This window comes from Centruroides sculpturatus, unplaced genomic scaffold, assembly GCF_000671375.1.
Source record: "Centruroides sculpturatus isolate CEXI.00-Female unplaced genomic scaffold, Cexi_2.0 scaffold14, whole genome shotgun sequence".
NCBI lineage: Eukaryota > Metazoa > Arthropoda > Arachnida > Scorpiones > Buthidae > Centruroides > Centruroides sculpturatus.
Genome location: NW_019384312.1, coordinates 89,365 through 112,224, shown reverse-complemented (window position 1 = coordinate 112,224; position 22,860 = coordinate 89,365). Strand labels below are relative to the sequence as shown.

The following is a 22,860-nucleotide window of genomic DNA, read 5'->3' as shown; positions in this document are numbered from 1 at the left end:
GTTGTCTGCACATTCTCATCAGGACCTTGACAAAATTTTTCATGCCACGTGGTCCAAACAATTCAACTCCGTCAAACAAAAATAATGGACAGGTAAGGAAATCAATGATTTTAAACTTTTGTCGTCAATAATATCAAAATATCCGTTAAGTCAGAATCAAATTATTACAGAAAATAGTTTTGAAATTGTACGAGTATAAATAATATAAATACTTTTATATTATTTTCTACCACTATAATTTAATTCTTAAATTATGAACTTCAATTTTACTAATCGTAGTAAAAGAAATAAGGGTTAATGTTACGTGTGGTTCCAAAATGGCCGCGCTTCCGACTGTTCCAAAGTCTATATAAGAAGGCCAGGACACGGGTGATCTACTTCTTGAGCTGCCATTTTGGGGCTTTTTTGAGTCGCATGTTTTAAGCAAACAAGAATATAATAATATAATATAACAAATTTACAATTATTTTTTTAAAGCACGATTGGTTATAAAATTAAGATGAAATTCAATAGTATTATTAACAAATGTGGACAATGTAATAATCATTTTATAATAAGTAATAGATGTGTAGATATATTTTTAATTTTAAATAGCTTTCAAAAAAATCCAAAAATAAGTTTTAAAATTAAATTATTTGACAATAAACTATATATATATATAAATTACGGGCTTATATATATATATATATATAGGCACGTAAACAAAGTATTCCTAGAACTAGTACATTTTGAAAAAAAATAGTAAATTTTTTGAAGGCGCTTCAGTACGCTTTGAAATTTTATTGCGGCAACACTGCTTCCGTGTCCGCCGAGACGCAATGGTGTCATCCTGACAGGGCACCAAAGAGGTGCCGACCCTTCGGTCACAAGTTTAAAATTAAACATTCATAAGCTCATTATGTATTTAACACGAAAAAGTATTGGACTGCTGTCAAAGTTGACCGAAGAAATTTTTGCAAATCTCATATGAGACTTTCTAAATCCCAAAAAGAACGACAAAAATTCATGGATTTATGTGGAAGCGTGTGCGCGTGCTTTTCTGTTTGTGTGTTGACGTCAAAATGAGTTAATGATCAAAAACTTCAATTTTGTATGATATTGTAGAAAATATTGCACTATATTCGACAGTGCAGTAGAATGCACTGGATTACATCAAATGATTTTATTTCTTATATAAAGTACCATATATTATCATAATATTTTACAAATTTTGCTCATAATGAAAACTAAAATATTAAAAAAGAAATTATAGAAATTTTGAAAAAAAATTTGCTATGGGACTCCTTTAAACTTCTTCAAAAATAAAGATTTACATTACAATATATATATTCTATATCTGTACACGACGGAGCACTTTTTTCAGAACTTATGGCCATTCCTTCATTTACTATATAACGACTTGCCGAATTACTAATTCGTATGTTACTTCGTAGAATGTCCTCTTCATTAATTTTAGCTATCACACGAAATGTAGAAGATTTCGAAATATAATTGACTCGATACAATTTAATCTTTCCATTCTGATCACAAGATACGTAATTTTCTTTTTCGGGATTCCAAATACCATTGTCAATAAACTTCTGTATTCTTATTCTTATACGTTTTTCGCTGTTATGAGAAATTGGGAGTTCGATTCCAGTGAGGAAACAATCTTCTAGAACAAATATCTCCGAAATGAACTGAAACTTGTTTTCCATATTCATTTCTTGATCGTGAATGGAATAACTTCGATTGCAATATATGAACCAAAAGCTATGTTTTTCATCGTTTCTCGAAAGATGACTTCTAGAAATGCTATCTGGAATTATTGATTTGTCAGATGTTGCTTTGTAGTGTTGTATGGCATTTACTTCTTCTTCTGTTAAGAATTGTTTCGGATATATATAGCTTTTTAAAAATCCATCATCCATTGTAAGAAATCTGATGTTGAGTAAGAATGGATCCATCACTTGCCGCATAGTTGTTTTCGAGTTAACTCGACGTCTTGCCCATTCGTAAACAATCTTAAATATAGTCATCTCGTCCAAATTTCGATATATAGGACGAGAAAGCAGTTTACGAATCACAATTTCATCACAGTCTAAAGCGTTTTTATTTTGATAAAATACTGTGTTCCAATCATCGCTAAATTTTTTCCAACAATAAAATTGTAATCTAAAATCATGGATTTCGCAAGCAAATTCGTAAATTTCACAAACATGTGGTATATGAGTAGGCTGAGCTATACGAGTTCGGCAGCAATCATTTAATACAAACATGCACAGTTTTCTGCTAATTCGATAAACATCCATTGCATGCTTCAACGAATAAAATTCCAAGCGTTGATTTTTCATAAATCTATATATAAGGAAATTATGACAATTAAGATCGAATCAGAATGTGATATTTGAAAATATAATTAATAGTTTTATATTTCTATAATAAAGTTTTATTGTAAGCGATTAAATAGTAAGCTTTTGGTGTAATATACAATGAAAGTATGTATTGATACCTACTTTCAACATTTTGAAACTCATCTATACTGATAACAGTATAAGTAATTGCATGAAGAAACTACACGCTATTATTAGGTGTATTAATATAAAATTAAATATATTGTAAAATACAATGATCAATGAAAAGGCTTACTCATCGATTATCTTTATGTTTTTGTATGTATAAGGTAAGTAAACGGTGATAGATACATTGTCCAAATATGGGTTCAACATGGATTTTATTCTTGGACTGCATTTACGAAACACCGATCGTGAAACGGATATTTCTCTTCCATCCACAGAGTGTATTTGAATCATTTCATTGTAAATTCTTATGCGAAATTAATTAAATGTTTTTGAATACAGTTTTGGATGAGAAGAGAAGATACTATTGTCGAATTAAACTAATGTTTCGTAATAAATAAACTTTCGCTTTTGTTATTAATTTTAATTCTTTTCAAATTACGTAATCAGCAATTTTTTAGTTACAGAATAGTTTTTTTATAATACGATATTTCTAAAACACGGTTCCAGAATTGAGAAGTACCAAGAGCGTATTCAGGTTATTTCCAAGTGGCAAAAGTAAGATAACGTTGTTTATTAAAAAATGGTTCTGTTTGAAGATATGAAAAGGCTAAAAGTAATTAGTTGCTATGGTATTCAAACTTATCTAAATCTTATTTCAGCACTAGCCTACGAGAGGTCTGGCTAAATTTTGTCAAAATTTCTTTCTTAAATTTATTTTTAGCTTTTAGAACTCTCTTTTTATGAGCACTCATCATACAAAGACTGAAAAGCCGATGTTCTGTCATTGTTGACCGTATCCAAGTTTTAACCCTGCGTAGGATCTGTCGATAATGCAGAGCTATGCAAGTGAGATAAGTAGCGCCCGTTTTATGAATGGTTAGAACATTTGCGTTTGGTTAACTAGTGCAGTTAGTTCTATCACTTTCAGTTTGGCGTTTGGCACATTTTTTCTTTTCATTGGTTGTACCAAAGTTGAGCTTCACCGAGGAAATCATTCAAATGTTTCTTTGTTAATATGACATATTTGTACAATTTGTGCTTGCGAAATCACTGATTATAAGTTACAGTATTTTTGTTAGATGATGTTTAATGATCATTGGGATAAGGTATTTTTTCTAAATGAAAACGCTTTGGACTGTCATGAAATTGTAATTCGTAGACTCGTTTCTCGCCCTTTATATCGAACTTTGAAGAAACGGACTGTCTTTAAGATTGTTTATGAATAGGCAAGATTTAGAGTTAACATGAAAACATCTCTGCGGCAAATCATTGCTCCATTCTTAATCAACATTCGCTTTTTTTACAATGGATGATGAATTTTTAAAAAGCTATGTATATCCGAAACAATTCATAACAGAAAAAGAAGTAAATGTCATACAACACTACGAAGCAACGTCTGACAATTCAATGATCCTAGATAGCATTTTTAGAAATCATGTCTCGAGGAACAATGATAAACCTACTGCTTGGTTCGTATATTGTAATCGAAGTTCTTCCATTCTCGGTAAAGATATAAATATGAAAAACAAGTTCCAGTTCATTTCGGAGATATTTGTTCTAGAAGATTGTTTCTTCACTGGAATTGAACTCCCAATTTTTCATAGCAAAAATGTAGAAATATGAATAAAAGTAATGAATTTTTTTGAAAGCGGTATCTGGAAAATCGACAGAGAACAAAAAGCTATTTGTGAGCAAAACGGAAAGGTTATATTAAATCGAGTCCTTTATGTTCAGAGATCTTCTATAGTTCATGTGATTGCTAATATTAATGATAATTAAACCTAAAAAGTTAAAATAAATTTCTATAATTTATTTTAACCTTTTAGGTTTAATTATGAGCAAAATTTGTAAAAAAAATATGATGTTATATAAGAAATAATTTGATTCGATGTAATCCAGTGTATTCTACTGCACTCTTGTATATAGTGTAATATTTTTACGATTATTTCGTAAATAAAAGCGAAAAAAATTATTTATTTATAAAGTAAAAGTGCAAATGTAAACTTTACACTTTTATTAGAGTTTTTAATTATTTGTTTTTTATTAGTAATCTACAGACACGTGAGTTACTGCCTAGTTAAAAACTAAGAAGGATAAACGTTAAAATGAAATCTATTGGTTATTCTAGCCTATCGTCTTTATGTTTATTACGAAGTATCAAGGAGACCTAATCTGGAAGAGTGTGAGGAGTTCAGCTTGCATTGAGGTTTATATTTTCCTCGGAGTCCAGAGAAAAAGTAGAAAAAATTTGTTACAGATTGGAAGAAAGTTTAGGAGTTAATAAAAATGTTATGACCGAAGTTTTCATCTCTGAAACGTACGCGTCGAACGTTGAGCGCCGCTTGCAAGATAGCGGTTCTCGACGTTCGACTTTTACTTTTTAGAGATAAATTCAAAAGAGAGGTTGCGGCGCAAGTTCAAACGTTACTTGTACACGGCAAGCAGAAGTACAGGGTTTACGTTTTAACTCCAAGAAAAAACTGTTGCGTCACACGTTCACAACATCACGTGACCCAGTGAACGTCGCGCATTGACTCACGGAAAATTTATTGCTAAAATGGCGAATATATTTAACATCCGGGGTTACCAGCGAAGGTAATAAACAAATTAAACTATTTTAAAGTACAGTATTTATAGGATGTTTAATAACACTAAATTTGTTAATTGTCCTTGAGTTTTTTTGTTTATTTTGAGAACAAAGTTAGAAGACAATCGAGATCAGATATTGAAATTTTAGGTGCTGAGGCCACTACTAACTATATACGAACATTCACTCTGGACAGAAAGTTAGGTGACTTTTTAAATTAAATATCGCAGCCTACAATTGTGAAACTTCCACAACAACTAATTGTTTCTTTTTAGTGACCATGGAAAGCGACTGTATACTAATGTATATTTTTCTCTCCATTTATTTTTTCATAACATTTTCTTATATCATTAATTAACGTGATATTCTCGAATGTTTAATTGAAACTAAATGTTGATATTATGGTTAAAACCGTATTTAATACTAAGGGCTGTTTCACACTATGACCGACTGGACCGATTGATCCGTTTGTTTGTTTGTCCGCCCATTCTTCCTTGATCTACAGAACGGAGTTAGATGAAAATCGAGACCAAATATGGAAGGTTTAAGAACAAGAGCCCAATTATGTATAGACGAACTTCTGGTTTGGAGCGGAAGTCACGTTACTTCAAATCAAAATTTTCTCCCGAACGGAGTTAGATAGATGACCCCTTGAGTATTGTTAAAGGAAAAAGTATGACGTACAGGGGAACGACGCTACTAAAATTGATAGAATTGTGACGAGAAATTGCAGCCCGATGTCACAATAAATAATAGCTCGTTCGCACTGAAATTTGTGTCAGCGACGACCTCACTACCTGGCTAACCGTTGCCGGCGTGACCGAACCCACGATCCCATCAGTGGCCGAAGTGGATAAAATCACTGTCGGTGGTCGCGGCCAACGCGCTGGCTAGGTGTATTTCTTCGCGTTTGTAACATCTAAATAGGAGCCATTTTCCACAACTTTTATGAAAAAGTCCTTCCGGGTGGTATCCCCTTGGCAGATCGGGCGATGTACCATCGCGTCACGTTGCCGTAACCAAATAAACCAAACTAAACCAACAAAACACATAACGAATATGAAAAAGTGCTTCTTAGTGCCCTCAGAGCAAAAGAGTCAAAAAATTTTAAAATTAACTTAATAAAATTTTATATCTTAACGGAAATAGAAATAATTTAAAATATGGAATTAAATTGTCATTTTTATCGTTGCGAAATCAAAAGTTTTATCTTATTACGAAGCTTTTATTTACGAAATTTTTACAAAACCTCAATTTTAACATAATGAAAAATAAAGTCATCATTCGTTAATTTTTCACACGACTTTCGACGATTTTCAATTATTTATCAAAATGACGGTAATCGATAAAATGACGTCAAAGGTGTCGTAACTGATAAAACACCCGATCGTTTGATATTTCTGATGAAATGACCAATGAGTTATTGCGGATCGAAGCTATGACTTTGCTTGATTAATATATGTAAATCGGTAACGGTTAATCGATGATATCAGTGTTTGTGCGCGTTACACAAGTTATAAATTGATTTCTATTGTCATTCGGAAACATTAACTCGACGAATTCGTATTATCAATCAAAAATTGAAGTTTATCTCGACGTTAATCTGTCATACCTGTGCACCAAAAGACTACTTCAATAAACGCGTGGAAAGTTTAAATGATAGATAAGGTATATTATTTGGAATTATTGTGTGATTTGTTGCGTAAATTTCATTAAAAGTAGGAATAACAATGCGGAAAATGATTAAACCGAGATAATATTTCTGTGACCAAGAGAACTTCGAGTGATAGATTTACTCGTAGAATTACACTTTTAAAACGTTCTATGACTGTTGTAGAGGTTAAGTTATAACGTCGCAATTCGTACAATAAAATTAATTATTTTTAAGTAGGATTGTGAGGTAAGACGATCTCTCAAAGAGAAAAGGAGTTTCTAAGGAAAATATACCCGCTCCTATTTAGGAATCAGACGGGTGAAGAAAATCCGGATAACTCCAAATGGCCAGCCCATCGAGCTACAAACAACACGCTCTAATTATAAACACGATGTCTAACGAAGGAAGATAGGATTTTTGTAAAGTGAAATATTTAACACTATTCAGCTTTTTCACTCTTATCGCGTGTTGAAATAAAATGGAAGTGTGTCGAGTATTGAATGGTTGTCTGAACATTAATAATGATACTGGATTTATTTCATTAATAATTAACAGCTGAACTACAAGTTGAAAAAAATTATACACAATGCACTGTATATGCACAATGCACAATGCTCTATGCGCCTAAAACCGATTGGTTCCAGACGCTTCGAAAAGTGGTCATATATCTAAATCACGATTCACAGTCATTGACGAAGTTTCTGGGTTTCCCCGATGCCTATATTGGATTTAAATTTATGCATCCGAGTTTCCATTTAATAAGGTAAGTGTCAAATAATTTAATCATTTTCATCATTTTTATGTTAGAACTGTTAAAATGTTATTAATTTCTCAATGCATAGATTCTTTCCACTTACTTTCTTCAACATCTTTGCAGGAGTTTCTTATAAACATATTTAATTCCTTTACTGTGAAACAAGAGAAATTCAAGTTAACGATTTTCTTGACAGTGTATCTTTTTTCGAACTTGCAAAATTGGTATTATATATTTCTTTTCGTGACTACCATATCGAAGTAATTGATTTTCCTATTTCAACAGTTTCAAATAAACAAGTTATAAGTATAAAATTTGTAAACAATATCCTTGAGCTTCTTTTAAACGTAGTTTTTCACCATTCCTTTTTACTGCATGCTTTCAGTTTCTCAGTGTTTTGCATTGTAATAAGTTATTTATTCAATAAAGAAATTTCTCATAATTCAACAAAATTATTCCTTGTAAATTTTTATTATTGTGTAAATTTTAAATAGTAGTGTAATAAAAATTATCGTACTTGTCTTCCTAGTTCGAGTTCGAGTTTTCGGAAATTCGTGCAAGAGCCTTTCCAGTGTTTTTTTATTACAAACCTATCCAGAATATCTGTTTTAGAAAAATTTCCAATTCTACACAACATGTATCAGCATTTTTTACTTGTTGTTCTTTCTAACTCAATAAGAGATGACAGCAGTGAGCAAATTGCACAGATTACCTAAAAACAGTAAAAATCATAATATAATAAGCTTACAACTTCAAATATAAGATTATTATATGACTTTTAAATATTGATAGGTTTCATTATTTTTAATTTTTATTCTTTCCACTCTGTAGACATTAAGATAAACTTTTGAATATATCCATCGTGGGATTCGGCCAGGTTTAAATTAAGAGCATGACAGACGAATCCAATAAAAAATTCCTAAAATTTTTCTATCCATCGGATTTCATACGTTGTCTCAGGGCTTAGATGAAGACGATAACCGCCCAAAAAAGTGATAGGGCGCCCTGCCATCCTATCACTCTTCTTGACCGAAACACAGAATTTTTTTGGTTACGAAACAAAGAAGAAGTAAATGTTTTTCATTCTTTTACAAACCAAAGAAAACGAATAAAAACACTACAGGATAAATGCGTATGATATTCCCACGCCTTAAGCAGACGTATCCGTATTTTCTTTTGTACTTTCCATTCTCATAAGTATAAACCTACCATAAATTTAAAATTAAACATTCATAGGTTCATCATGTATATAACACGGAAAAGTATTGGACTGCCGTCAAAGTTGATTAAAGAAATTTTTGCAAATCTTCACTCACATGAGACATTCTAAATCCGAAAAAGAACGTAAAAAATTCGTGGATTTATGTGGGCGCGTGTGCGCGTGCTTTTCTGTTTGTGTGTTAACGTCAGGATGAGTTAATGATAAAAAACTTCAATTTTGCGTGATATCGTAAAAAACATTACACTATATACGACAGTGCGGTAAAATGTACTGGTTTACATCAAATGATTTTATTTCTTATATAAAGTACCGTATATTATCATAATATTTTACAAATTTTGCTCATAAATGTTAAAAAAGAAATTATAGAAATTTTGAAAAATTTTTCTATGAGACGCTTTTAAACTTCTTCAAAAATAAAGATTTACATTACAATATATATATTCTATATCTGTACTCAACAGAGCACTTTTTTCAAAACTTATGGCCATCCCTTCATTTATTCTGTAACGACTTGCCGAATTACTAATTCGTATGTTACTTCGTAGAATGTCCTCTTCATTAATTTTAGCTATCACACGAAATGTAGAAGATTTCGGAACATAAATGACTCCTATCAATTTAATCTTTCCGTTCTGATCACAAATTACGTTATTTTGTTTTACGTGTTTAAAACTGCCATAGTCATTAAACTCCTGTATTCTTATTCTTATACTTTCTTCGCTGTTATGAGAAATTGGGAGTTCAATTCCAGTGACGAAACAATCTTCTAGAACAAATATCTCCGAAATAAACTGAAACTTGTTTTCCATATTCATTTCTTGATAGTGAATGAAATAACTTCGATTGCAATATATGAACCAAAAGCTATGTTTCTCATGGTTTCTCGAAAGATGACTTCTAGAAATGGTATCAGGAATTATTGATTTGTCAGATGTTACTTTGTAGTGTTGAATGGCATTTACTTCTTCTTCTGTTAAGAGTGGTTTCGGATATACATAGCTTTTTAAAAATTCATCATCCAATGAAAGAAATCTGATGTTGAGTAAGAATAAAGCGATGACTTCTCGCAGAGTTGTTTTCGAATTAACTCTACGTCTTGCCCATTCGTAAACAATCTTAAAAATAGTCATCTCGTCCAAATTTTGATATATAGGACGAGAAAGCAGTCTACGTATAACAATTTCATCACAGTCCAAAGCGTTTTCATTTTGATAAAATACTGTGTTCCAATCATCGTTAAATTTTATCCAACAGTAAAATTGTAATCTATAGTCATGGATTTCGCAAGCAAATCCATAAATTTCACAAACATGTGGTATATGAGTAGGCTGAGCTATTCGAGCTCGGCAGCAATTATTTAATAGAAACATGCATAATTTACTGCTAATTCGATAAACGTCCATTGCATGCTTCAACGAGTAAAATTCTGGAAATTGTTTTTTCATAAATCTATATATAAGAAAATCATGAAAATTAATAATAGATCAAAATGTGATATTATAAGATATATTTAATTATTTTATATTTTTATAATAATGCTTTATTGCAAGCGATTAAATAGTAAGCTTTATGCATAATACACTTTAAAAGAATCCACTTAACGCCAACATTTTNTAACGTCAACATTAAATAAGTAATTTCATGAAGAAGAAGACTACACGCTATTATTACGTGTATTAAAATAAAATTAAATATATTGTAATATTCAATGATGTAGGAAAAGACTTACTCTTCGATTGTCTTAATATTTTCGAATGCATAAGGCAAGTAAAAGTGGATAGATACGTTGTTCGAATATGGCTTCAACATGAATTTTATTTTTCGACTGTATTTACGAAACACCGATCGTGAAACGGATATTTCTCTTCCATCCACAGAATGTACTTGAATCGATTCCATTATAAATTTTTATGCCAAATTAATTAAATGTTTTTGAATACAGTTTTGGATGAGAAGAGAAGATACTATTGTCGAATTAAACTAATGTTTCGTAATAAATAAACTTTCGCTTTTGTTATTAATTGTAATTCTTTTCAAATTACGTAATCAGCAATTTTTCAGTTACAGAATAATTTGTTTATAAGCCGATATTTCCAAAACACGGTTCGAGAATTGGAGAAGCACCAAGAGCGTATTCAAGTTTTTTTCCAAGAAGCAAAAATAAGATAACGTTGTTTATTAAAGGGTGGTTCTATTTGAAGATTTGAAAACCCTAAAAGTAGTTAGTTGCTATGCTATTCGAATTTATCTAAATCTTATTTCAGCACTTTCCTACGGAGTTCTTGTTAAATTTTGTGAAAATTTCTTTTTCAAATATATTTTTAGCTTCCAGAACTCTCTTTCTAAGAACACTCATCATTCAAAGACTAACCACCAAATTTTTTGTCATTGTTTTTACCCTGGGTAGGATCTTATGCACAGCTGTGCAAATGCGCCCGTTATGAATGGGTAGAACATTTGCTTTTGGTTAATTAGTGCATTTAGTTCTATCACTTTCAGTTCGGCATTTGGCACATTTCTTTCTTTCCATTGGTTGTACCAAAGTTGAGCTTCACCGAGGAAATCATTCAAATGTTCGTTTGTTAATATGATATATTTGTGCAATTTGTGCTTGCGAAATCACTGACTATAAGTTACAATATTTTTGTTAGACGATGTTTAATGATCCTTGTGATAAGGTATTTTTTCTAAATGAAAACGCTTTGGACTGTCATGAAATTGTGATTCGTAGACTCGTTTCTCCTTCTATGTATCGAAATTTAGACGAGATGACTATTTTATGATTGTTTATGAATGGGCAAGACGTAAAGTTAACTCGAATACATCCCTGCGGCAAATCATGACTCCGTTCTTACCTAACATCCAATTTCTTACAATGGATGATGAATTTTTAAAGGGCTATGTATATCCAAAACAATTCTTAACAGAAGAAGAAGTAAACGCCATACAACACTACAAAGCAACATCTGACAATCTAATGATTCCAGATAGCATTTGTAGAATACATGTCTCGAGGAACAATGATGAACCTACTTCTTAGTTCGTATATTGTAATCGAATTTCTTCCATTTTCGGTAAAGAAATGAATATGGAAAACAAGATCCAGTTCATTTCGGAGATATTTGTTCTAGAAGATTGTTTCCTCATTGGAATTGAACTTTCAATTTCTCATAGCAGAAATGTAGAAATAAGAATAAAAGTAATGAATTGTTTTGAAAGCGGTATCTGGAAAATCGACAAAGAACAAAAAGCTATTTGTGAGCAAAACGGAAAGATTATATTGAATCGAGTCTTTTATGTTCAGAAATCTTCTGTAGTTCACGTGATTGCTAAAATTAATGATAATGATATTCCAGGAAGTAACATACGAATTAGAAATTTCGCAATTCGTTATATATTAAATGAAGGAATGGCCATAAGAGCCGGAGATACTTCGGATGCCCGTTCACTATTAGTCCAGATTCGACCAATCCTGTCGCGACACGAGTCGGCGATGACGTTTTACCGAATTATAGGAGTTTTTTTTAAGCATGTTTGTACGAATACTGTCGCAATGTTTTGCCGTGATATAGGATTACGAACTATAGGATCCCGTGTTATAGGGAAATCTACTGTACTTCTATTTTACAATTCTGTATAAATCAAATCATCTGTGTATGTCAAGAATTTCACGTTCGTTTTCAAAGGATCAATGCCCACTAATTCGGAGTCACTAAACTTTCTTACAAGAAGATTTAGACATAAATTAAACAATATTGGGATCAATACACAACACTGTTTCACTGTTTTTAACGTGAGGAAAAATATCAGACGTACTCCCTTTATTATACACACATGCCTCTGTATTAATATATAACTGAATCAAGAAATTTAGAAATTTATAGCACAAACCAATGTTCAAAAGCTGCCTCCGCAAAAGATCTCTATCTAAAGAATCAAATACCGATGCCAAGTCAATGAAAAAACCGTAAAGTTTACTTCGTTTCTTCTTTAAAGACTTTTGAATAAAAGCATATAAAACAAAAATGTTGTCCATTGTTGAAAAATGACCGAAAACCAACCTGAAAATCCGAGAATACTTCAAACTTATTCAACCAACTTACCAATCGCTTACATAAAATTTTACAAAAAGTTTTAAAAATTGTCGTTAGTAACGAAATTGCACTATAATTATCAAGTAAATCTCTAAGCCCCTTTTTACATATAAGAATAATCTTACATCTACGCCAGGATTTTAGAGTAAGTATTACTTTAAAATAGTATGATATTTAAATTAAAATTGATAATAAAAGAACTTTCATTTTGTTTTTTATTAAAATTATTTTTTTAGGAGCAGTAAACACATCTTTGGCTAGCCATTCACTGCCTAATTTTCTAGAACCATATAAGTTTAATTAAATTATTTTTAAACAGTTTTATAAGTTTTTATCCCTTTATAAAATTCTATGCATAGGATCTCTTTAGACAATAGGATACATATATATATAATATATTTCAAAATTATTTTGTATGGAGCATTATCTAAATATATAAAATTACTTGTCCTAACTGAACGAGTCACTGATTGATTCATCATCGCTCAGAGCAAACCGTTGAACCAAAAAGGTGAAATTTTGTTCACAGTTAGGGTACGTCATGAAAATGCACACTAAGAAGGGATTTTTCGAAATTCCCTCGTGGGGAGAGAGGTAGAAGATTAAGTCTTAACCTGAAGAACGGCTTCTACTGTACTATTTTAGATGCGATCTTTTGTTTTCAACTACGTTAAGTCTTCGTTGAGTACTTAGGTGTATTAAATTGATAACATTTCAGACATTCTTATAAATATTTTTGTATAAGCTGTGTAAATAAAGTCGTGTTTACAAACCATTAGGAATTATATAGTAGACGAAAACAAACTGCTTTATATACGTAAAAAATAGACGTGTAGCATGTTCATGTTTCCGGCTTTGCGGTAGAAAAAAAAATCTGTTTGAAATAGATAAACGGTAAAAAGAAGTAAAAATACAAGTTAATTGATTTAAATTATTAGAATTAATGAAATAAGCAAATGTTTATTTATGACGAAACAATAGTTTAAATCGATAATTGTTTCTTCTCTTCTCATCCAAAAGTGTATTCAATAAAATTTAATTAATTTAGCATAAGAAATTATAATGAAATCGATTCAAATACATTCTGTGGATGGAAGAGAAGTATCGGTTTCACGATCAAAGTTACGAAAATACAGCCCAAGAATACAATTCATGTTGAAGCCATATTCGAACATCGTATCTATCACGTTATACTTGCCTTATGCATACGAAAGTATTAAGATAATCGATGAGTAAGTTTTCTCTTTCATCATTGAATTTTACAATACATTTAATTTTATTTTAATACACGTAATAATAACCTGTAGTCTTTTCTTCATGAAATTACTTATACTGTTATCAGTATAGACGAGTTTCAATACGTTGAAAATAAGTGGATTATTTTATAGTATATTACGCCTAAAGCTTACTGTTTAATTGCTTGCAATAAAGCTTTATTATAAAAATATAAAACTATTAAATATATCTTAAAATATCACATTCTGATCTAATCTTAATTTTCGTAATTTTCTCATATATATAGATTTATGAAAAAACAATTTCCGAAATTTTACTCTTTGAAGCATGCAATGGACGTTTATCGAATTAGCAGAACATTGTGTATGCGTTTATTAATTAATTACTGCCGAACTCATTTGGCCCAGCCTATTCATATACCACATATTTGTGCAATTTACGAGCTTGCTTGCGAAAGCACTGACTATACCTTACAATATTTTTGTTGGACGATGTTTAATGATCATTGGGATAAGGTATTTTTTCAAAGTAAAATCGCTTTGGACTGTGGAGAAATTGTGATTCGTAGACTCGTCTCTCGTCCTATGTATCGAAATTTGGACGTGGTGACTATTTTTAAGATTGTTTACGAATGGGCAAGACGTAGAGTTAACTCGAATACATCCCTGCGACAAGTCATGATTCCATTCTTACCGAACATCAGATTTCTTACAATGGATGATGAATTTTTAAAGGGTTATATATATCCGAAACAATTCTTAACAGAAGAAGAAGTAAATGCCATACAACACTACAAAGCAACATCTGACAATTCAATGATTCCAGATAGCATTTGTAGAACAGATGTCTCGAGGAACAATGAAAAATCTACTTCTTGGTTCGTATATTGTAATCGAAGTTCTTCCATTCTCGGTAAAGAAATGAATATGGAAAACAAGTTCCACTTCATTTCGGAGATATATGTTGTAGAAGATTGTTTTATTACTGGAATCGAACTCCCAATTTTTCATAGCAGAAAAGTAGAAATAGGAATAAAAGTAATGAATTTTTTTGAAAGCGGTATTTGGAAAATCGACAAAGAACAAAAAGCTATTTGTGAGCCAAACGGAAAAATTATATTGAATCGAGTCTTTTATGTTCAGAAATCTTCTATAGTTCTTGTGATAGCTAAAATTAATGATAATGATATCCCAGGAAGTAACATACGAATTAGAAATTTCGCAATTCGTTATATACTAGATGAAGGAATGACCATAAGAACCGGAGAAACTGTGCCATTGAGTAAAGATATAGAGTATCTGTATTGTAACGTAAAACTTTATTTTTGAACTGCAGTTTTATAAGTAATTTTGCAAAATTTCTAAAATTTTTTTTAACTTTTTATGTTTAATTATGAGCAAAATTTGTAAAAAATATGACGTTATATAAGAAATAAAATGATTCGATATAACCCAGTTCATTCTACCACACTTATGTATAAAGTGTAATATTTTTACGATTATTTCGTAAATAAAAGCGAAAAAATCATTCGTTAAATAAGGGAAAACGTGCAAACGTAAACTTAAATTTGAATCTAAACTTAATCTTTTAGTTTTTCTTCATGCGAGTTTGTTAATATGTCACCTACAGCAGCAAATTAATGCCGATATTAACAAAAATGTTAAATTAGCGATCGTTTCTGTGTTTACACAAAATTCAATTTGATTCAAACGTTTAAGACAATGTCGTAAATTTTCTATCGGAGCACCATGTTTCTAATTACTTCATAAACTTTCATTATTCAATATGACAATGATGCAGAGTAACGACTGTTATTGTGTCTCTATTATGATTGCGTAACCATGCGTTAAGAAAATAAAGTACCATCAAAAGCACAAACAAGGTGCTATAACAAAATAAGTCATTTTTCTCTGCTCTCTGCTGCTGACCTCCTGACATGTAACAAACACTCGCGTGGCAGCTAGTGTTGCGCGATACATGGGTGAAGATTGATATTGGCATAAAGGCGTGATCGATACAAAATAATAATAAGCGATGCTTAGTTTTGAAATTGTAAATATTGGCACATCATTTACATTGTAAGTACAGTATTATAGTTTCTTAAAATTTTATGCCATACGTCTAAAATTCGTTCTGTAGGTTATAACATTACAGATTTCTGTAATTAATTTGTGTATTAAGAGAATTGATTCTATTAAATTTTGGTGATAGAAATTTTGGTAGAGATAAAGAGCGTAACGAAAAGTATGTCTTATCTCGAGTCGGTTCGGAATTAATGTCGATTTTATTCATTATTCGTGTTTACTTTTTTCTTTTTATAAACCCATCCTTACCCCCACAATTAAGCTTTTTGTTTGTTTGTTTATTTGTTTTATTAAACTACGACTTTTAAGAAATAATACAATTAATTTTGAGTATTTAAGTTTATAAAGGCATTTTGAAAATTTACACTTTTATTACAGTTTTTAATTATTTTTCTTTATTAGTAAACTACAGATACGCGAGTTACTGCCTGGTCAAAAACTAAGAAGGATAAACGTTAAAATGAAATCTATTGGTTATTCTCGCCAACGTCTTTATGTTTATTACGAAGTATCAAGAAGAACAAATCAAGCAGAGGAATTTTCTTAGCAAGCGTCAATTACGTCCGTGGCATCCTGAATCGAACATTAGAGAACCAAACGGCAAGTGTTCCAGACAGTTAATGCGATCAGAATTCTTTCAAACTGTATATCGTATAATGAAATCAATTTTCAAATAATTATTGATGAAATAAATCTATAAAAACGCACCTGTAATGGTTGCAGATTTCTTTTTGGGAAGAAATTCTTTATACTCAAAGATTTAATAAAGGATTGGTATATGTGAGACTCTGGAAATATCTGGAACTAAGGTAAAATTTAAACGTATCTAAATTTGTGAATATTCAAATACCAAATTTTATGTCTATAAAAGGACATATTAGGTTTAATAGAGAAAAAAACTTTTCTCAGAAATTAAACAATAGAAAATTAGACAATGTAAGTCATATAATCGATCTCCAGTTGAGATCGAATTAAATGTCGATTTTGTCTCATTTCGCGATCTGAGTTTAGATCTCGTTACACATAGTAACGAGTAACGACCAATTAGAAAGTGGGTATGAGGAAAAATAACCAATCGAAGTAGTTGATCTAAGACTAAAACTGATAAAAACTCTGTCCCAAGAACACAGAGAGCTTCTCTCTCTGGTTTCTCGTTATGCTATACCTTTCTTGGTTGCATTCTTCACTGCACCCTTCGACACTCGTGCTGAACTGACATCAACTTCGCTGTGGACTTTTTACTACAATACACTAGGGTAGTCGACATGGATAAGTTCTTTTATCAGAACGTTTTCTCTTAACAAGAGAAACTGAAGATTTACAGTCGTGCTCTACACTATGAGAATTATATCTGTAGGCATAATTTGGTGTTTAAATAAATTTGAACGACCTTATTTATAACTGTTGAATTTCACTCGGTATCTATATATACGAACCGGCATTCTCTTATTTTAAGCTTAACGCGGCGTTCTCACACATGATATCAATTAGATTTACTGATAAATCAGTATATTTAATTAAATTACTTAATTAAAAACAATTGAAATTGTTTTGTTATTTTATTTCCGGAAAGGACTAATCGCCTTTTTGTTGTTTGATCGAATATAATAACAAATCTATATATATAATCGAGACGGGTTGATAATAATAATAAGCGCAGAACCCAAACAGTTTGGAGTTGAAAGCTGAAATTTGGTACACAGTTAGAGTATGTCACGAAAACGCACACTAAGAAGGGATTTTTCGAAATTCCTCCCCAAGGGGGAGAGGGACAGGATTAAGGCTTAACACTTCCATCAACAATGGAAGTGTTACGTAACAATGGAATTGTTAAGAGAAAGCGACGTGCAAGACGCAGATGCAGTGTTTTCGTTTTTGCGGGAAATCGAACATATTTTTACACCCATCTAAAAATTCTGTAATTAGTCCAGAAACAGGGGGACCCGACTCTTGCATTCTGTTACGGGTAAGATTGGCTATAACATAATAATGTTAATTAATCTTTGCTGTCGTTACTTTTGCCCGAGCAACGCCGGGCCTACCTGCTAGTTCCCAATAACTTAATTTAAAAGAATTACAGTAAACTGCTTAAACAAACACATTTATTTATGACGAAACAATACTCTAAATCAACAATAGTTTTTTCTCTTTTTATCCAAAAGTGTAATCAATAAAATTTATTTTATTTGGCATCAGAATATATAATGGAATTGGTTCAAATACAACCACACTTATGTATAAAGTGTAATATTTTTACGATTATTTCGTAAATAAAAGCGAAAAAATCATTCGTTAAATAAGGGAAAACGTGCAAACGTANAATAACTTAATTTAAAAGAATTACAGTAAACTGCTTAAACAAACACATTTATTTATGACGAAACAATACTCTAAATCAACAATAGTTTTTTCTCTTTTTATCCAAAAGTGTAATCAATAAAATTTATTTTATTTGGCATCAGAATATATAATGGAATTGGTTCAAATACATTCTGTGGACGGAAGAGAAATATCTATTCCACGATCGACGTTAATTAGATACAGCCGAAGAATTAAATTTATGTTGGAGCCATGTCCAAACCACCTCACTATCACTGTTTACATACCTTGTGAATTCGAAATTGTGAAAATAATCCATGAGTAATTTTTTTTTTGATTATTTTCGAATTCTATTACATATTAAATTTATTCTAATTATTAGGCTATATTCTATAGTGTAGTTTCTCTACACTCTTTTCTTAAATGCGTTATGCATTGCATTGTATTTGTGGATATTGATTAACGATAATTATCTCTTTCTATAGATATTGTCAGTTCGAAAATATGTAATTAAAATAATTAGCCACACTAATTAATTACAATAACAGTAATTAATTAGTTATAGTTATTTGTATATTTCTCTGTTCTTGGCCTCTGGTTATCTTATCAATAGCCGGGCTAAAATGGGAAGCGGAGATGGTAAAAGACAGGAGTAATGTGTCCGAGACAGACCAACAACGAAACTTTTTTCTCCTTTCGGGATTCGATTCCAAGTAATTATTCAGTAAACAATTGGATGCCCAAATATAATTTTTTTTATAATTTTCTGCTAAAATTTCGTTATTCTTATACTGAATGTGAAACGTTTGCTACATTTTGAAATATAATCGATGAAAGAAGCAAAGTATGGAAAAGTTGATGAAGCCACTTAACAATTTGTAGTTGTTCGCTAGTTTGTTCGATACTGATGAGATGGTCATGTAGAATTTCACAGATCATTTTCAAGTGTTTAAAAAATAAATACAGTAGGGCGTCGTTTATCCGAATCAATTGGGGACTGGGGTTGTTCGGATAACTTATTTTTCGGATAACCAATTATGTACGAATAAATATATTAATTTATCCTGTGTTGAAATTTTTCTCCGTTGCGTGTCGCTTTGCGTTGAATTTTCGTCGATGTTAAGCCTAACGAAGACTATTGTATCGTTAAAAATTATTTTTTTATTTTGTACAAACAAAATAAATATATTGAAATATATAAAAACAATAAAAAATTATACTTCAGAAGTTAATTTAATATCAAAAACGTAAAATATTTGAGTAGCCGAAGACATAGCCAAAGATTACAGTGCCACAGCACTGGCGAAAATTTAAATTTGTCGACTGGTATTCCTTCGGATAACCGACGTTTCGGATAACCGACCTTCTGATAAACGACGCTCTACTGTAAGTTAAATATCTCAATACGGATATTTGCAATCCCAGTTACAAGCATCGATTTCCGCTTTATCTGTATTTATCACGTTTTTAAACGAACATCGAATTGCACCGTTGTATGCTGAGGCGTTAGCGGCTGTGCAAGTTGACATGTCAGAAAGTCAGCCATAAGGTCGAAGCAGAGAAAAATGAATAATTTTGTTACAGCAGCTTTTTTGTGTTTTCGATGATACTTTATTTGCTTAATGTTTTAAAAAGGCTTTCTGTGAAAAATGGTCTAATCCATCTTCATCACATCTAGTTTGTTTGACAAACCCGAAATGTTCAATCTAACCATAAAAAGAATATATTTTTAATAATTATCAATGTATATTTAATGAAATTTTATGTGTACATAATGTAAGAGCCCGGACTTGACGAAAGATTAAAAAAAAAATATGATTTTATTTTTTCCCACGGACTTGCTACCTTTTCTAGAAGTGACACATTTTCTGAATATGTCACCGGAAACCTAACGAAAAAAATCGCTATTGGACACGGACTTTACAATTTACCAAAAAAAGGCATGAACAGTGAGGGGGAGGACCCCCAAAATAAGAGAACCAAATCGATGACGTTCGGGTGTTTGTCCGTCATCGATAGTTGGTCGACGTCAAGTGTTCGTTCCTGTCTTGGATTATCCCGCCGTCCTATCAAACATTATCGCCGCCGATTATCGCCTGGGCCAATCTATCGTCTAACTACCTGCCCTCAGAGGATCGTACTGTACATCGAGTCCATACGAACTAGGGTTTCTCAAACGGGATTCCGGGATCCCGGTTGTTTTTTTAACCCGGGAAATATCCCGGGAAATTTTTCTTATCCCGGGAAATCCCGCAAATTTCTTAAAAATTCATTTTTTTTCTTATTTTGCGTTAAGGTTGAGGAATTTTGCAAATAGAAAGCATAATTAACTCATTCACTGTCAGAATACATTTGTATTTATTAATTTTAAACCTACCTATTAGTTTTTTTAATTTTTTGCTCGTTATAGCATGTCACAAATGGTCAATAATCAATATATATCATATTTGTGGCAGGACTATAAAAATTCTTTACTTGTCGGAACCTGTAATATCTGGAATAATTGTGCTTACGCTGTCTTGAGTTTTAACCATGCCCGGTAGCTTCAATAAATGCCTGAAGCCAGATTGTGCAAATTGGGCAAGGATACAAACGAGTACAAAGTCTGCAAGTATGAAGTTTTTCTTCATAAACCTGATTATTAAAGCCAAACGAATTGCCGAATTATCGAGCTCTAAGCTTGATGCCGCTATTAAAGCAGCCAAGGTAGACAAATCAAGAATACAAGAGAGCGAAAGAAGTACTACAATCTCGAAAACGAACTCGAAATCTTCCAGGCTACAGGTGAAAAAACACATAATATCTGTCTTCTCTTAAATGCATTAAACACTATTCCAATCACATCAATTGAATCGGAAAGGGCATTCTCGGTGGCAAGACTTTTCATTACTAAAATAAGAATTAGAGTGAGTTATTGGAGTATTGACCATCTTTGCTTTTTAAAATCTTATAAAAGTTTGCAATATTTTGTATTATATTTTATTTAAAAAACGAAAATTACCTTCTAAATTATAAGTTCATTTTTTTTAATTTTTAACTCAATTCAAAACATTTTTTTGTTGTTGTTGTTGTATGCAGTTTCCAGCAAACTTTAATTAATTTTTTTCTATTTGTGAAAATTTCTACGTTATTTAAAGGTAATTTATATTATAGGCCTATAGACCTTACAAAGCATTATTAATATGATTTTGGATGTTACAGAACTTTAAAATTACTTTAAAAAATGGAAAATAATTATATCATTTGATTTCAAGATATTTTGTATAGCTTAATAATAATTAATTCTATCCCGGGATTTCCCGGGATCCCGGGAAACAGTTCACTTTTATCCCGGGATCCCGGGACAAGCAAAAGACCGGGAAATGAGAAACCCTAATACGAACCTAGAGGCCGTCTGCACAACCAAGAATCAAAGGAATCAAGTACTACCATTTTATCAAGTGTCTAGCAGAGAAGCATGTCACAATAAAAATGCTTGAAATGTTTTAAAATTTTTATAGATGATAATTATTTATTACACAATAATGAACTTTACATATTTTGAGTATAATTAAGAAATAAATGGTCCATAACAGACAATGACATAATTTTAATTTTTTTATATTTGAAAAAAATTTGTTTAGATATCCTTAATTAACAAAAATATAGAAAATTGATTTCTTGAATTATGTAAGAGCCCGGACTTGACGAAAGATTTAAAAAAAAATATGATTTTATTTTTTCCCACGGACTTGCTACCTTTTCTAGAAGTGACACATTTTCTGAATATGTCACCAGAAACCTAACGAAAAAAATCGCTATTGGACACGGACTTTACAATTTACCAAAAAAAGGCATGAACAGTGAGGGGGAGGACCCCCAAAATAAGAGAACCAAATCGATGACGTTCGGGTGTTTGTCCGTCATCGATAGTTGGTCGACGTCAAGTGTTCGTTCCTGTCTTGGATTATCCCGCCGTCCTATCAAACATTATCGCCGCCGATTATCGCCTGGGCCAATCTATCGTCTAACTACCTGCCCTCAGAGGATCGTACTGTACATCGAGTCCATACGAACTAGGGTTTCTCAAACGGGATTCCGGGATCCCGGTTGTTTTTTTAACCCGGGATATATCCCGGGAAATTTTTCTTATCCCGGGAAATCCCGCAAATTTCTTAAAAATTCATTTTTTTTCTTATTTTGCGTTAAGGTTGAGGAATTTTGCAAATAGAAAGCATAATTAACTCATTCACTGTCAGAATACATTTGTATTTATTAATTTTAAACCTACCTATTAGTTTTTTTTATATTTTTGCTCGTTATAGCATGTCACAAATGGTCAATAATCAATATATAGCTTATTTGTGGCAGGACTATAAAAATTCTTTACTTGTCGGAACCTGTAATATCTGGAATAATTGTGCTTA

General features: G+C 31.5%; 3 protein-coding genes across 7 annotated transcripts in view; 1 reads left to right on the top strand and 2 right to left on the bottom strand.

The window, feature by feature from the left end:
- The window catches only part of LOC111621997, an 85,618-nt gene that overhangs the window by 6,259 nt on the left and 56,499 nt on the right, over positions 1–22,860 (bottom strand). The window contains exons 1-2 of one of the 4 annotated variants that reach the window (XM_023364316.1): positions 2,629–2,867; positions 1,757–2,337 (exon numbers count right to left, since the gene is read on the bottom strand). The exons of 2 other annotated variants lie outside the window; for them this stretch is intronic. In XM_023364316.1, coding sequence (XP_023220084.1) covers positions 1,757–2,337; positions 2,629–2,792 — 745 coding nt within the window. In that variant the 5' untranslated portion in view covers positions 2,793–2,867. Of the gene's footprint in view, positions 1–1,134; positions 2,338–2,628; positions 2,868–22,860 lie in introns of those variants that run through there. One more of the 4 variants, XM_023364310.1, reaches the window with a different exon arrangement.
- LOC111621988 lies at positions 8,671–10,697 on the bottom strand. Its single transcript, XM_023364283.1, has 2 exons — positions 10,451–10,697; positions 8,671–10,170 (listed from the first exon to the last, which is right to left on the bottom strand). Exons 1-2 carry the CDS (start codon positions 10,618–10,620, stop codon positions 9,129–9,131), a joined length of 1,212 nt encoding a protein of 403 aa, XP_023220051.1. The 5' UTR covers positions 10,621–10,697; the 3' UTR covers positions 8,671–9,128.
- The window catches only part of LOC111622022, an 11,303-nt gene continuing 2,252 nt past the window's right edge, over positions 13,810–22,860 (top strand). The window contains exons 1-2 of one of the 2 annotated variants that reach the window (XM_023364323.1): positions 13,810–14,047; positions 14,338–15,476. In XM_023364323.1, the coding sequence (XP_023220091.1) occupies positions 13,878–14,047; positions 14,338–15,379 (1,212 nt within the window). In that variant the 5' untranslated portion in view covers positions 13,810–13,877 and the 3' untranslated portion in view covers positions 15,380–15,476. Of the gene's footprint in view, positions 14,048–14,337; positions 15,477–22,860 lie in introns of those variants that run through there. The other variant, XM_023364331.1, reaches the window with a different exon arrangement.